The sequence below is a fragment of the Polypterus senegalus genome, unplaced genomic scaffold (genome assembly GCF_016835505.1).
Source record: "Polypterus senegalus isolate Bchr_013 unplaced genomic scaffold, ASM1683550v1 scaffold_1029, whole genome shotgun sequence".
NCBI lineage: Eukaryota > Metazoa > Chordata > Cladistia > Polypteriformes > Polypteridae > Polypterus > Polypterus senegalus.
Window position 1 is genome coordinate 29,950 of NW_024386297.1, and position 14,928 is coordinate 44,877.

Consider the following 14,928-nt stretch of genomic DNA (forward strand, 5'->3'; position numbering starts at 1 on the left):
TCATTATTGATAAGCAGTAGATGAGAACTTATTATGGGATGGATAATTTGATTAGTAAAGAGGACTAATATGGAGTCTAACAGTGGACTGCAGTGTGTAAAAAATGAATAAGAAATACTGACGTGAATGACACTTTAGCAGACCCCCTGTGACAGGTCATCTCTTCTCTAACTTGGTGGTCTTCACTCTCTGAGCTCCTGTCTCACATTAACTGTTCACCCTTAGTGTCTCCTCAGATGTTCTCTCTGTGAGCTCTCAGCTTTCTCTTTAAATCTCCTCCTCCTCCTCACTGATCTCATTCTGACTTTCACTTCCGTTTCTTCACAAGTCACTTCCTTGTTTCTCTGACTGATTCTCTCTGCCTGCCTCTCCTCAGACTGACGATGGCTGAAGCCCAGCTGCTGTTTGTATCACAGGACGAGTTCACCTGCTCGGTGTGTCTGGACACCCTGACTGACCCCGTCACCATCCCCTGTGGACATAATTTCTGTCTGAAGTGCCTCACGGACTGCTGGGAAAAGAGCCAAGAGTGCAGCTGTCCTCAGTGCAGACACACCTTCACCACAAGGCCTGAGCTGAACAGAAACACTCTGCTGAATGAAGTCATCAAGAAATTAAAGAAGACGACTCTCAGTTCTCCTCCTCCTCAGAATTATGCCGGCCCTGGAGACGTGGAGTGTGACTTCTGTACTGGTAAGAAGTTCAGAGCGGTGAAGTCCTGTCTCACCTGCATGGCCTCCTACTGTCAGACTCACTTGCAGCTTCACTATGAAGGAGATACTCGGAAACATCACAAACTGACTGATCCTGATAGAAATCTGAAGGAGAAACTCTGTGAGAAACATCAGAAAAGTCTGGAGATATTCTGTAAAACTGATGATTCCTGCATCTGCATGATGTGTGTGGTGACTGGACATAATGGGCATAAAATGGTCGAGCTGGAGACGGAAAGAGAAGAAAAGCAGGTGAGTGAAGTTTAGTGTTTAATGGAAACTGTTTGAATAACTTTGAGTTAAGGAATTTGTACATTTAATGTGACAGAGAAATCTATTCATCTACAGCAAAACTCGATTATCTGTCACTTGATTAACTGTCAGGACTAAATAACAAAACCCAACCTTCTTTGCAAAGCGTCTCCCAATTACTACTGCAAGTTCTGCACATTGGAACAACAGAAATCCTAGTGTCCTTTACAGTACCTTCAGCTTTAATAGCGGTTTGTAGGCTTTTCTCTTTGTATAATTAAACTAAACTACTATACATTGTTATGGCCTATCAACATATGTGTGTGCTGTTTGAACTTATTAAACGCTTATTTAAACAGCAACAGCTATTCAAGTATTGCTTCAATGGCGAGTAGGAAGGCCAACAGTGAAACCCATATAAAAGCGGATGCTGAAATAATTGAAAAAAGTGTTGGAAAAAGGAAACCGGGGGACCAATTTTTTTGAAGGTAATGGTCTTTGATTTAATTTTTTTTTTAAAATATTCTTTATATCAGGTTGTGTTAATATATTGTGGGGTGCAGGCGGGTTGTGATTTCTCTGTATGGGGGAGAAAGGGGGAAAGCAAGTGATGGGACTGGCTGAGAGGCTTCTGTTCTGTGAGGGGCGGACAGGAGAAATGGGGAGAGAAGGGAAGGGTGGAGCGGGAGTCCGGGGGGACAAAAGCAGGAGTGTTTGTGGGGGTCAAATAAAAACAGAGTGGCAGGGGGAAAAAACTTGATGGTAGGGGAAAACTTTCTTTTTATTGTTTAGGGGGTGAGTTCTGTAAGCCCCAAATTAAAGGGGTAAGACAGGGCACCCTTTTTTAGGGATCTAGACTTCATGTAAAAAATGAAAAATCAGGGGCCTCATGCGTGACGCTGGGGTAGAATTGGACTATAACAATTTTTAGGCACAAAAACCGAGATGTAATTTAAAACAGAAAAAACTAGATCAAAGGGTTTCAAACTTTCAACTTCAACATTCTTCTGCTACATAAATCCCAGTCAGCGTGAAAAGTTACGGACATGCAGCCTTTCTGTCCCCCCAACTCTTCCAAGAATTCCCTTTGAATATGCAAACCCAAAATAAATAGCCCCTTTAAAATCAGCATGCTCGACAAGACAATGGGGGAAAAAACCCGGGGGAAAAAAAAAATTTCAGTGAATACCAAGGAAGGCAAAGGAAAAACTTTCTATTTGTTTTTTTTAAACAGTGGTATAATCAACAAAAAAGGGAAATTGATCAAGTGACAGAGTGTTGGAGGAAAATGGGAAACTGAAGTCCCCAATGTGATAGTGCCTGAAATAAAAGTTGCGATATCCAAGTGCCGGGGAAAAGTAATCATAGCCCCCCGCCCGAGTGTCCCATGAAAACTTATTAGGGGGCAATAATGGGGAAAAAAATAGGCAAACAGTGGGGAAAAAAAAAGGGGAAAAGTCAACTTTAATCTCGACAATTCCCTTTAATCCCACGTAGTTTATTTTGTCATTAAAGAGAACATCATAAATTCCCCTCTTAAAAAACATTTAATTTACTAGTTTTCCCCAAAAATTTCCCTTTATTTAATTTAAAAGTTTTGATTCCCGGGAAAAAGGTTCCAAAGGGGTTCTTTGGGAAAAGGGGGAAATAAGAGAAGATGTCCGATACTTAAAAAAATTTTTTTATTCAATTATAAAAATATAAAAATATGAATGGGTTATGAAACCAAAATATTGTTTAAAAAGACAAACTTATACTTACAAAACATACATACATACAGTAAAAAATACATCAAAAGACCCGACCATCATCCCAGACCAGTAGACTGAGGGGGTCCCGCATGTCGTCCCATCAGAGGATAACCCCCTTTCCCCTTTTTAAATACCGGGGGGTTTGGGCCCCCCGGGGTTTAGCATCCAAAGAAACTGAGGGGGGAAACCTTCCCCTTTTATTTCCAATTGGCCCCCTTTCCCAAAACGGCCACGTTAAGCGGGGAAACGAAGTGATCAGTTTCAGAAAAAATTTTTCCCCCCGGGCCGCCGGGGTTGTTTTTTACGGCCCCGATGGAGGCGTACCCCAGTAACAGAAGGCACACAAAAATTTAAAAATTGCGTAGTGAAGCCCCCTTTAAGTGAAAAAAAGTCAACATAACCCTTTTTCCCTCTTCCCCAAAATTCCCCTTTTTGAAAATTTGGGCTTTGCACTGGCGACCCAATGCCCATCTGCTCTCTTTTTTTCACCCCCCGCTTTTGCAGAGAAAAACCCCTTCCACACTAAAATTGCCCCTTTTAAAAGCTTTGTTTTGTATTTGATCTTCTATGTGCTCTATGTGTGTGAATCACTATGTGCTTCTTAAACCGGCTTTTTTTCCTCCAACAGGACACAGAATCCATTAGATTGGGGATATTACAACCTTTTGAGTAATTTAAATACCGAGATGTATCTTTATATCTTTTTTAGATGATAGGGTTTAAAGCATGTTATTAACACTAAATTTACCAGAACCCGAAAAAACCCCGTAATTCGTCCCCCCTTTAAAATGCTTCTTAAACCCTTTCCCCACCTCTCCGGGCCCTTTTTTTTTCTAAATGTGCTGATAAAAGATAAAGCTCGGAGCAGCCAAAACCCCTCCCCCCCCAAAGAACGGGACGAACTTCTCTCAGCTCATGCCTTGATTGAGTATCTGGGAGTGAAGGGAGTTTTAGAGTGGGGAAAATAAAAGGTTTTTGGGAAAACCCCCATTTCATGTCTGTTCCGTTTCAATAATCTGTGTCAACACATTGTTAAAACAAAAAAATTTTTTTTTATTCTAGTAGTAGATGAAAAATATAGGCATAAAAAATATAATGTATGAAGCCAATTTTTTAAGATGGAGAAGCTTTTATCTGTGGCACCTTTCTAGTGAACCACCTCTTTCAACCTTAAAACATACAGGTCCCGGTCATAAAATTAGAATATCATGTCAAATTTGATTTATTTCAGTAATTCCATTCAAAAGTGAAATTTTGTTTTTTAAAAGGATTCATTCATTACACACAGACGGGATGTATTTAAAAATGTTTATTTCTTTTAATTTTGATGATTATAACTGAAACCCAATGAAAGCCCCAAATTCAGTATCCCCGAAAATTAAAATATTGTGCAAAGGTTCAATATTGAAGACACCTGGTGCCACACTTAATCAAGGGGAATAAAACCCCTCAAAAAGGGCCTTTTTAAATGGTCCTCAGTCTAGTTCTGTAGGCTGACAATCATGGGGAAAGATTTCTGCCCCGGGAAGTTGTAAAAAGATGACCATTGACACCCCCAAACAAGGAGGGCAAGACACAAAAGGTCATTGCTAAAAGGGTTGGTTGTTCACAGGCTCTGTGTAAAACACATTAAAAAGGAAAAGGGAAAGGGGAAAGGGAAAAAAGGAGAGAAAAGTGAAAACCCCAATAGGGAAACCCGGCGACCCTGGAAAATTGTGAAAAAAAACTGGGGGGGAGATTCACAAAGAGTGGACTGCAGCTGGAGTCAGTGCTTCATGAACCCCCCGCACGGGCTTATGCAAGACATGGGTTTCAGCTTTTGATTCCGGTGTCAAGCCACTTTGAACAAGAGACAGCCAGAAGGCCTCGACTGGACTGCTGCTGAGGGTCCAAATTTTATTTTCTCTGATAAAAGTCAATTTTGCTTTTCCCTTTTGGGAAAATAAAGGCCCCCAAAACCCTGGAGGGGGGAAGAGGAGGGGCCAAAACCCCATGTTGCTTGAGGCCCATTTAAAGTTTCAGTCAGTGAGGGTTTGGGGTCCCAAACATCATCTGCTGGTGTTGGTCCATTGTGTTTTTTTTTTTTTTTTTTTTTTTTTTTAATTTTATTACACTTCATACAAAGCAATCAAGTTTTTACAAAAAAAAAATAGAGTTAAGAGAATAAACCCCACCCGAGAGAGAGAGAGCAACCCAAAACGGCAAAAAAATTTTTTACAGTTTTTTAAAACATACCTAAATTAATAAATTTTTATGCTTCATGAACTTTTTTTAAAAAATATTACTGATTAGATCCTTCCATGTTTTAAAAAACGTCTTACGGATCCTTTTAACTGAGTATTTGTTTTTTTTCCAATTTCAAATAATAAAAAACACCCATTTTCCCCACTGATTTAAAAAGAGGAGAGAGTTTGGTTTTCTTCCAGTTTATCAGAATAATTTCCGGGTCCCAAAAGTGAAGTAAAGGCAATCACAATTAGTTTGTTTTTCTCCATTTTAAACCCCCTTCGGGAAAAAGAACCCCAAACACAGCTGTTAATGGGGTAGAAAAATTGGGGAGCCCAAGACTATCTAAAAGGTAAAAAAAATTTTTTCCCCCAGAATAATGTTAATTTTGGACCCCAGCCCAGTGGCCTAGTGGGGGGCTGGGGCTAATTTGCAGCGTTCACAGGTTGGATCATGTCCGGGAAACAGGAGAGTTTTAGGGGGGACAGATGTGCCCGATATAAATTTTGAGTTGTATAATTGTATGCTTTGTGCATATGGAGCCCCAAGGAATTCTCTGCATTGCTACTTTCCACCCCTTTTTCTGATTTTAAATTGGAAAATTTTTTCCCAGTGTCCTTTGGACCTTTGAAAAGGGGGGATTGTAAAATGTTTTTATATATTGCAGAGATGGAGTCTAAGTCCTTGAAAATTGAGCAATTTTTTTTTTCCCAGGTTGGGGTTTTGAGGAGGAAATCGGGTTTGGTTTAACTTTTGGGGTTTTTGGGAAAGATAGTAAAAAAAAAATGTGTAGGGGGAATTTAAAATTTTGGGAATTTAAAATTGTTCATAAAAAAAACAAAAGGGGGTTTTATAAAAAAGATCTCAAAACAAGTTAATTCCAAATTTTTCCAGATAAAAAAACTCATAAAATTTGTGAATGTTTGAAAAAATTGGTTCTTTTGCAGAGGTCCCACAGATAAACTTCCGTCTTAAAAAACTTTCTACATTGGTTCCAGATTCTAAGTGAGTGGAGCACAATTGGGTTATTAGTGTATTTTGTTTGAAAACCGGTGTTTTTGGGGCAGAGCAAGGAATACAAATTAGTACTCGGGTTTTTTACTTCTATTGTGGTCCAAGCCTGTATGTTCTTCTATTTGTGCCCAGGTTCTTTTTCCCCTTGATTTTTTGTTGTTGGTAATAAAACTGGGGGTTTAAAATTAGAGCCATCCACCTTCTGCCTTTTGTCTTTGTTAGGGTCGTTTTTTTGATCGGGGATTTTTAAAAATTTCCCAAATAAATGAGGTTATTGTTGAATCTAATTGTTTAAAAGAACGATTTATTAATGTATATTGGTATGTTTTGAAAAAAAAAAGGGGAGCTTAGGAAGAATATTCATCTTAACAGTGTTAATTCTTCCACCCTAGTGGGGAGATGAAGGGTTGACCATCTATGAAAAGCCTTTTTTAAATTTTTTTCCATGCGGGCGGCAAAATTTTTTGTTGAAAAAGAGTTTTTATGTTTACTTGTGATGTTTACCCGAGGTATTTAAATTGTTCTGCAATGAAAAAAGGGGGGGTTTTAAATCTAATATTATATGTTGAGAATTCACGGAAAGAGTACACTTTTTTTTCAGATTAATTTTTTGGGCCGGGAAAATCTTTTAAATTCTGTGAGTGCTGCTAAGCCCGCGGGGGCACAGAATTTTTGGTTTTTTTTATATACAGTACCATGTCATCTGATATAATGAAATTTTTTGTTCAGTCCTTCTCTGCTAACCCCCTTTATCTGATCAGTTTTTTGGAAAAGTTTTGCCGTGGTTTCTTTTCGGCCCGCAAAAACCCCCCCAGTGAAAAGGGGGGCATCCTTTTTCAGTGCCAATTCAGTTTAAAGTAGTCTGAGAAAATTTTGATGAAAACCTGAAGCTTCTGGGTTAGTAAAAGAATTTAACCCATGCAAAAAATGTTTCCCAAACCTCCAATGTAGTAAAAAAGGTTTTTCCCCATTCAATCATGTCGAAGGGTTTTTTTCTGCATCCAATAAAAAATTTTCGGGGGTGTTTGATTTATTTTTTGGTGGTATTTTCATTAAACAGGCGTTAAGATTTGGAAGATAAGTCCCGGCCCCTAATAAACCCCAGTTTGGTTTTTGTGATATTCCCGGGGGGGAGCTTTTTTCCCATCCCTTCTGGTTAAGTTTTTTAAAAAGGTATTTTAACGTGTTATTCAGAAGTAAAATTTGGGTTTTTGTAGGGTCAATTGTAATAAGTCCTTATTTTGTTTTAAAAACAGTGTTTAAAAGGCTTGTTAAAGGTTTGTGGAAGAGATTGGTTATCTCGGCTTCTGTAAATGTTGCTAATAGGGGGGGAGCTAGGCAAAATTTCTTTTCTGCAGGGTAGCCATCGGGGCCTGCTGCTTTCCCCCTTTGGGTAAATTTTTTTTATACATCTAGTAATTCTGAAAACCCAGGGGTTTATCAAGTTCCTCCGCATTAAAAGCGTCTATTTTGGGGGTATTTGTAATGTACCCAGAAATGCATTAGATTCTGTATTTTTCTTCTTTATACTCAGTAGTATATGGGGATTTATAGTAGTCTTTTGAAATTTACTTATATTTTTGTGTTGACGATTTTATCTCCTTTGGTTTGGTGATTCCCGAGATTGCATTTGCACTTCGTTTGTGAATTTGTTGAGAAAAAGTTTTTTAAAGTTTTTCTCCCATGTTCATAATAATATGTTCGGATTTGTAGATTAGTTGTTCAGTTTTTTTTGGTTGTCAAGAGGTTTAATTCGGGAATGTAGAGCCTGCCTCCCCATGTAGGGGTCTCACTTGGTAGTCTGGCTGTTCTTCATCTATTTTAGTTTTTGGTTTTTATCCCCGCTACTTTCTTGGCCGGTTTATTTCTGGGGGAAAGATTAAAATAACCCTGACCTCTTAAAAAGGCCTTAAGAGTTTCCCGGGAGTTTTCCCTGCAGAGATCTCAGGTATGTATTTTTTCCCCAAGAAAATTTGATTTCTTGGTTTAAAAATTTCCCGAAAATTTTTGGCCACCCAATTAGAAGCGTGTTGGGGGAACCCAAATTCTTGGGGTAGTGTATGGGGCTTAGTAATTTTTAGCCCAAGATCATAGGTGCATTCAAAAATAAAAAACATCGTATTCAAAGGGTTTTTCATAGGCAAAAGTTATTGTCTAAAAAAGTAATCAATCCTTGAGTAACAGGATGAATTGGTGAGTAGAAAGAATATGTTCTTAAATTTTGGGGTTTTAAAAACCCCAGGGTCTGATAAGTTGTGATCGTTATAAACTTTGTAATTATCTTTGCAGTGTTAGATGTCGTTCCCCTGTGGAGGAAGCCCCTTTTTTAAAAGTGGATTTGGGAACCAATTGAAGTCCCCGCCAATTATAATTTTTATGAGAGTTCAGATTGGGAATGGATGCTAAAAAATTTTTGTAAAAATTCCCTTTATCATCAACATTAGGGAAAACATTTATAAAAAATCATTTTACAGTTAGATAAGTCTCCTATGACCATTGCTTTCTCCTTCAGGACCCAAAATTACATCTGGCCACAAATGGAAATGCCCTTTTAAAAATTCCCACACCTCTAGTTTTCGGTAAAACAAGAAGGGGAACTTTGGCCAGCCCAGTCTTTTTCCACCCGGAACTGACCCCCTTGTTTTTAAAGTGGGTCCCCTGAAAAATACTATTTTACCCGTTTAGACCTGTTAGGTGAAAAAAGTATTTTCTTTTCTTTAATTGGTGATTCGGGCCCTTTTAACTTTCCCAAACCCCTTACAAGTTAACTGCCCCGGGATGGAATTTTGATTCTGATTTTTTGATGTCTTTTTATAGTCTGAAGGGGAAGGACAGCTTCGGCCTTAACCCCCTTTTTTTCCCTAGAGTTGTTGCCATGCATTTTATTACATTGGTAGTTATAATTTTGGTTTTAATAGGATAGATTAGGTATAGATCGGGGCCCTGCCTCTTTCCCCCCCCTTAACCCCCCCACCCTCCCTTTTTGCCTTCCCAAGTGAGGCAAAGCCCCACCACATAGTCCCGGCCCTCTGACATCCCCAAAGCCCAGAGCACTAAAGCAAAAAACCCCCCAATGCAGCTAACCTTTTAGGATTAAAAGAAAAGAGATATCTGTTACCAATAAAAAAAAGGGAAAAAAGAATTTTGCACTTAAAATAAAATATAAAAGTCTTCAGCAATTTTAGTGCATTAAGATGATACACCCAGATAATAAAACCAGGTGATGGGTTGGTGATGTGTCCAAAAAAAACAAACAAGTCTTAATGCAGTAAAAAGAAAAACTAAAAACCCAAAGGGTATGATATTGAACAGTCTTGTTTGGGGGGTAGAAAATGAAGTAATTGAAAAAAAAAAAAAAAAAAAAAGGAAAAAAAAAAGAAATTTAAACACAAAAAAAATATAAACAGATAGCCCCTAGTAATACTAAGTAATAATGAGAAAAAATGAAAAAAAAGGGAAAAAAAACCCTTATTTTAAAAGGGGAAAAGATCAGACAGTAGATTATTAACCCCCATGACCACTATTATGTTTTCAAAATTGCCCCGGGACCCAGTTTTTTAATCCCTTTTCTGCTTTTTTCCTTCTAGCGAAGACATAGAATTGCCCCTCCATTCCACTTTCATTTTTCCCGGATAAAAAGAGGCTGTTTTTGGGTTTGGGGTTTACCCGGGGAACCGCTGTTTGATGTTGTAGAAGGAAAAGGTTTTTAGTAGTTGTTGTTGGAGAAGACAGGAAAGATACGAATTTTTTGAAATATTTTCAAATGTAATATTTTCCCCTTGCTTCTGGGGGTCCCAAATTACCTCTAGCTTAAATGATAATCGTTAAAAACGAACAAAAAAGACCTTGGTCGGGGCCCAAACGGTGTTTGACCCGGCTGCAGCGGTAACCCGCTGCTATCTCAGATTCTGCTTTAAAGTGCCCCCATTTTTTTTTAAAAAAGTTCAGCTTGGAATTTCCCCGGGTTTGAACTTTCTCGATTCTCAGGCGGGCCTTAAACCCTGACGTTGCCTTCTACTTCCATTTTCCCAAAAAAAAAGCCAGTCTTTCTCCGATTTTTTACATTAAACGAATTTTCTTTTTTTTCCCAGCACGGGTTAAAAATTTTTTTCGGCTAATTAACCCCTAGTCGTAAATGTCCCTTTAATCCCAATTATTAAGCGATTCAATTTTACCCAAAAACCGTTTTTCCCACTTGCATTTCTTGCCCCAACCCTTTTTCATTTGCCGTTGCAGCATCAGCTTGCTTTTTTTTTGCTTACGCTGCCATTCCTGTTTAATTCCAGCAACTCTTGTTTCAGCCCTCATGTCCCTTTTTTGCCCTTGCTTTCTCATTTCCCTTTCCCGGTTTTTCTTTATTTTAAAAGGGATCTCACCCGAGCATACCCCCCAGTTTAGACTTTTTAATTGTCCCTTTCTTGTACCGCTGAAAGCGCCGACTCTACTGCAGCCAGTGCTCCCGTTTCCCTTTTCCCTTTGGGAGAAAAGGGAGTTTCCGGGACTGAAAAGGCCCCTTCCCAGTTTCAGGGTTCCCGACCCACCCACCCATGAGATCCATTGTCCATTGTTTTTTCTAAGGGCCCGGTAAACGGGCCATCTACCTGGGGGTTTTGAGCACTTCATGCTTTTTGGCTGGCGCTTTTTAGATGTTTGCGGGTTTTGGTGTTAACCCCGTTTGCCTGCTCTGATGGGTATTTTCAATTTACAAATTCTGCACTCAGCTTTGCAGTTTTAATATCATTGAAATGCAGCCTGAGGCCCCTTTTTTTGCTTTTCCAAATTTTTTCACTTTTTAGCCTTGCACTTTAAGATTCCGGGCTCTCTGTGATTCCGAGTGCTGGTTTTTACCACTACACTGGGCTGTCTTGGGCCCCCAGACCCCTTTCCCCTTTCACATAAAAGGAAGGGTCCCAACTGTCTTTTCTTGTGATTGGTCACCCTTTTGTTCCTATTTAAATAAAGTCCCGCCCCTGTCTGATTTTAAAAGCTAAAAACTCTCCCGGGAGGGGGTCCCTTTTGTTTACTATAACTTTGGCACTTAGTTCCCAATTTCATCACGAAAAACGGTTAAAATTTAAAAATACCACAGAGCCCAAGTCCACATACTGGGTGTGATGTTTTTCCCTAAAATAGTAATTGAGTTTTTTTAATAAATAGCTTTTCTTGGTTTAATTTTTCCTTGCCCACCCCCCGTAACATCTCCTTTCCCCAGGTTTTGGGGCCCCCTGCTGGAAAAAAAATGTCGACTGTGCCCGGGAAACTGGGCCGGGACCCTTTACCGATGAGGGGCCCAAAAGAGGACAACCCCCCGGACCAAAGGGGCCCCTGCTTGAAAGAAGGAAAAAAACAAGCCTTTAAAAAACTGATTAATTAAACTAACTAATATGTTTTTCTTAAATTTTTTTTTTTCGTTAGGACATACAAAAACACTGATATATAAACCCAAATGCTAATCTAACATATATCTGTGTGCTCATTAAAACCCCCATCCGGCCCGTCAGGGCTAAGCTGCTTAAAATTCCCCGGGGCATCAATGATCAGTGAAAAGGGCCGAACCTTCCAAAAACCGCCCAAACCCCAATATACAGTAGCTCAGACTAGGGAGAATCAGAATGCTTTTATTCCCACCCAAATTGTCCAAAGTTTATTTAGCCCCAATTGTAAATGCCATTACGTGTTTTTATGTTTATGTGCCAGGAAACCGGGGCCCCCACTCACACTGGCAAAGGCCCCCGCCTGCAGTTTGTTTTTCTTCCGCCAGTGGCTCCCCGCACCCCCCGTTTACAACACAAGATCCGCCTGTGAAAAAAGGTTTGGGAGGCCAGGGCCCTTCTGCTGACATAAATGTGGTGTCCCAAAAAATTACCTCACAACTACACTTTTTATAGCTAATAGCACTAAAACTAATAATAAAGCATATTGATCCCCTAATAAATTTAAATTTTCCCCCTTTAAAAAGGAAAAGTGTCTCTTTTTCTGCATGTTAATTCGGTTCATATGTCTCTTTATTCCCAAAAGCCGGATTTTAAAACAAACATTTGTAGTAATAACATTAATAGCATTTGTCACTCCAAACCAAAAAATTTAAAAATAAATAATAACACTGCAAAAAACCAAAATGGGGTTAACAGAGAAAATTTGGGGTTAAAAACTGTTTTATTCCCAAAAGATGTAACATCCCCCAAACTTAAAATGGCTTTTTCAAATCCCATTAAAAATTTTTTATAACAGAGACATAAATTTATTTGTCATTCCAACATTATGTACAAAAAATATTACTACAAATGGGGTGGGGCCCCCTGTTTTTTTAATACAACTTAATTCCAACCAAAAGGGGGTGCCCAATGATAAACTTAGGGCCACGCTGATCTCTTTTTATTTCACCCAGCTTATTTAAATTTTTAAAATTCCCCTTTTACATATCTATACTTTGTCTTTTTTTTTCTTTATGACTGAAGTAAAAAATTAGAGCAAAAAGGGTGTTGGAAATTAATTTCTTTCTGCCCGGGGGGGTTACCCCCGCTGAGAGGTTTTTGGGTTTAAAAAAAAATTTTTATATTTTATTTGCTTTTTTTCCTACTCAAAGCTGCCCCACACAAAATGGGGAGCCATCAAACCACCACTAATATGCAGCATCCACCTGATGATTTCGCCCGCCATTTCTTTTGCCAGTATGCTCACCACCTGAGCTATTGAAAGGGGAAGTGGGGGGAAAACGTTAACTTAAAAAGAGAGAGGGGCCGGGGGGGGGAAACAATGACAAGGTTTTTGGGGGGGCAATTTGGGGAAAAACATCTTTATGGAGGGACACACAGTATCTTTAATAAACCAAAGAGAGTCAGGACTTAGTTTTTTCATCTCAACCGGGGACAGCACCATTTTTACAGCACAGTGTCCTCGCCCCTGCACTGGGGGCATTGGGGGGTCCACATTCAACCACCGGGGGAAGCCCCTATTGACCTCACCAACACCTCTTCCAGCAGACACCCGGGGGGTCCTTGTGGCCCCCTGGTACTGGCCAGGCCGAAAATGCTTGGGTTTAGGGGGGGGTGACCTGATCTGGGGAAAATGTGGGTGTCTGCTGGCTATAGAAGAGCAAGGATTAGAAGTCAGATTTTAAATTTGGGAAATTTGGGATAAAACCAAAAAGTTATATGATTCTTTTAAAGTGCCTCAGAGAATTTTGTACATTTTTTTGGGGATTTGGGGACGGGGGGTCCCGGGGGGGCACTGAGAAGTGACAGGGGTGTAGGGGCACTTGGAAAAAAGTCTGAGGGGGGAATTACAGAGGGGCTGGCATCAGGGCATCACTTATACCCAACTTTTTTGTGATTTGGATCTGTGTGTGTTTCGAGGGGCAGGAGAGGCCCCCCCTGTTCAACAGACTTGATTCGCCCCACAAATCCTGAGATAAAACGACTTGAATAACCAAGAAAATGTAAAAAAACTGTGAAGGGCGAGAGTTTTAAGCTGCAGGGGTTTTTTACGGTCTGTCCGTCTGTTTCGGTTTTAAGATGTTTTTATTTTTCTACTATCCTTGGTTTTTAATGTATCAAATTTTTCTGTTTCTTAAAAATGAGTGGGGCTTCAGGGGCCTTTTTCTGAATAATCTGATAAATTAAAGGGAAGGGAAAAAAAGAACACAAAAATTCATTATTGATAAGCAGTAGTGAGAACTTTTTTATGGGATGGATAAAATTTTATTAGTAAAAAGGGAATTTAAAATGGGGTCTAATGTGGGCCGTGTGAAAAATGAATAAAAATACAGGGAAAGACACTTTAGCAGACCCCGGGCAGGTCATTTTTCTCTCTAACTTGGTGGTCTTTACCTCTGAGCCCTGTCTCAAAACTGTTCACCCTTAGTGTCCCCCCAGATGTTTTTCTGTGAGCTCTCAGCCCCTTTTTAAAACTCCTCCCCCCTCACTCCGGGTCTCATTCTGACTTTCCTTGTTTTTTCCAAGTCACTTTCCTTTTTTTCTCTGACTGATTCTCTCTGCCTGCCCCCCCAGACGGGTGGCTTTTGGAGCTGTTTTTTATCCAGGGGTTTTACCCTGGTTTTGTCTGGACACCCTGACTGACCCCGGCCCCCATCCCCCGGGGCATAATTTCTGTCTAAGGGGGACCCCCGGACTGCTGGGGGAAAAGCCGGGGGGCAGCTGTCCTCAGGCAGACACCCCCTTCACCAAAGGGGCCCGAGCTGGGAAAAGAAACACTCTGCTGAATGAAATCATCAAAAAATTAAAGAAAAGACTCTGGCCCCCCCCCCCTCCTCAGAATTATGCCCCCCTGGGGACGGGGAGGTGATTCTGTACTGGGAAAAGTTTTAGGCGGTGAAGGGCCCGTCTCACCTGTGGCCTCCACTGTCAACTCACTTGGGAGCTTTACCATGAAGGAGATCTTGGAAAAATCACAAACTGACCCCCCTCCGGGGGAAATCTGAAGGGAAATTGGAGAAACATCAGAAAAAATCTGGAATATTCTGTAAAACTGATGATTCCTGCATCTGCATGATTTTTGTTGACTGGACATAAGGGCATAAAATGGTCGAGCTGGAGGCGGGAAAAGAAAAAAGCAGGTAGTGAAGTTTAGGTTTAATGGGAAAATGTTTGAATAACTTTGAGTTAAGGAATTTGGCACTTTTAAAGTGACAAAAAATCCCATTCATCTACAGAAAAAATTTGATTATCTGTTTACTTGATTAACTGTCAGGGGCTAAAAACAAAAACCCCAACCTTCTGCAAAGCGCCCCCCAATTACTACTGCAAGTTCTGCACCTTTGGAAAACTTAGTGTCCTTTACCCTTCAGCTTTTAAAAGCGGTTTGTGGGTTTTCTTTTGGGTTTTAAAATTTAAACTAAACTCCATACATTGTTTTTGGCCTAAAAAACATATGTGTGTGTTTTTTGAACTTATTAAACGTTTTCGAAACAGCAAATATTTTAAAAAAAATTTTTTCAATGGCCGGGGGGGAAG

At 39.9% G+C, this 14,928-nt stretch overlaps 1 protein-coding gene across 1 annotated transcript; it reads left to right on the forward strand.

Moving 5' to 3' along the window:
* Positions 1-428: 428 nt before the first annotated feature.
* On the forward strand, positions 429-11,761 carry LOC120522650 (E3 ubiquitin/ISG15 ligase TRIM25-like; the record flags this gene model as incomplete). Its single annotated transcript, XM_039743457.1, has 2 exons — positions 429-965; positions 11,654-11,761. Coding segments are annotated over 2 exons (645 nt in total), but the record flags the coding sequence as incomplete, so codon positions are not given.
* Positions 11,762-14,928: the final 3,167 nt, after the last annotated feature.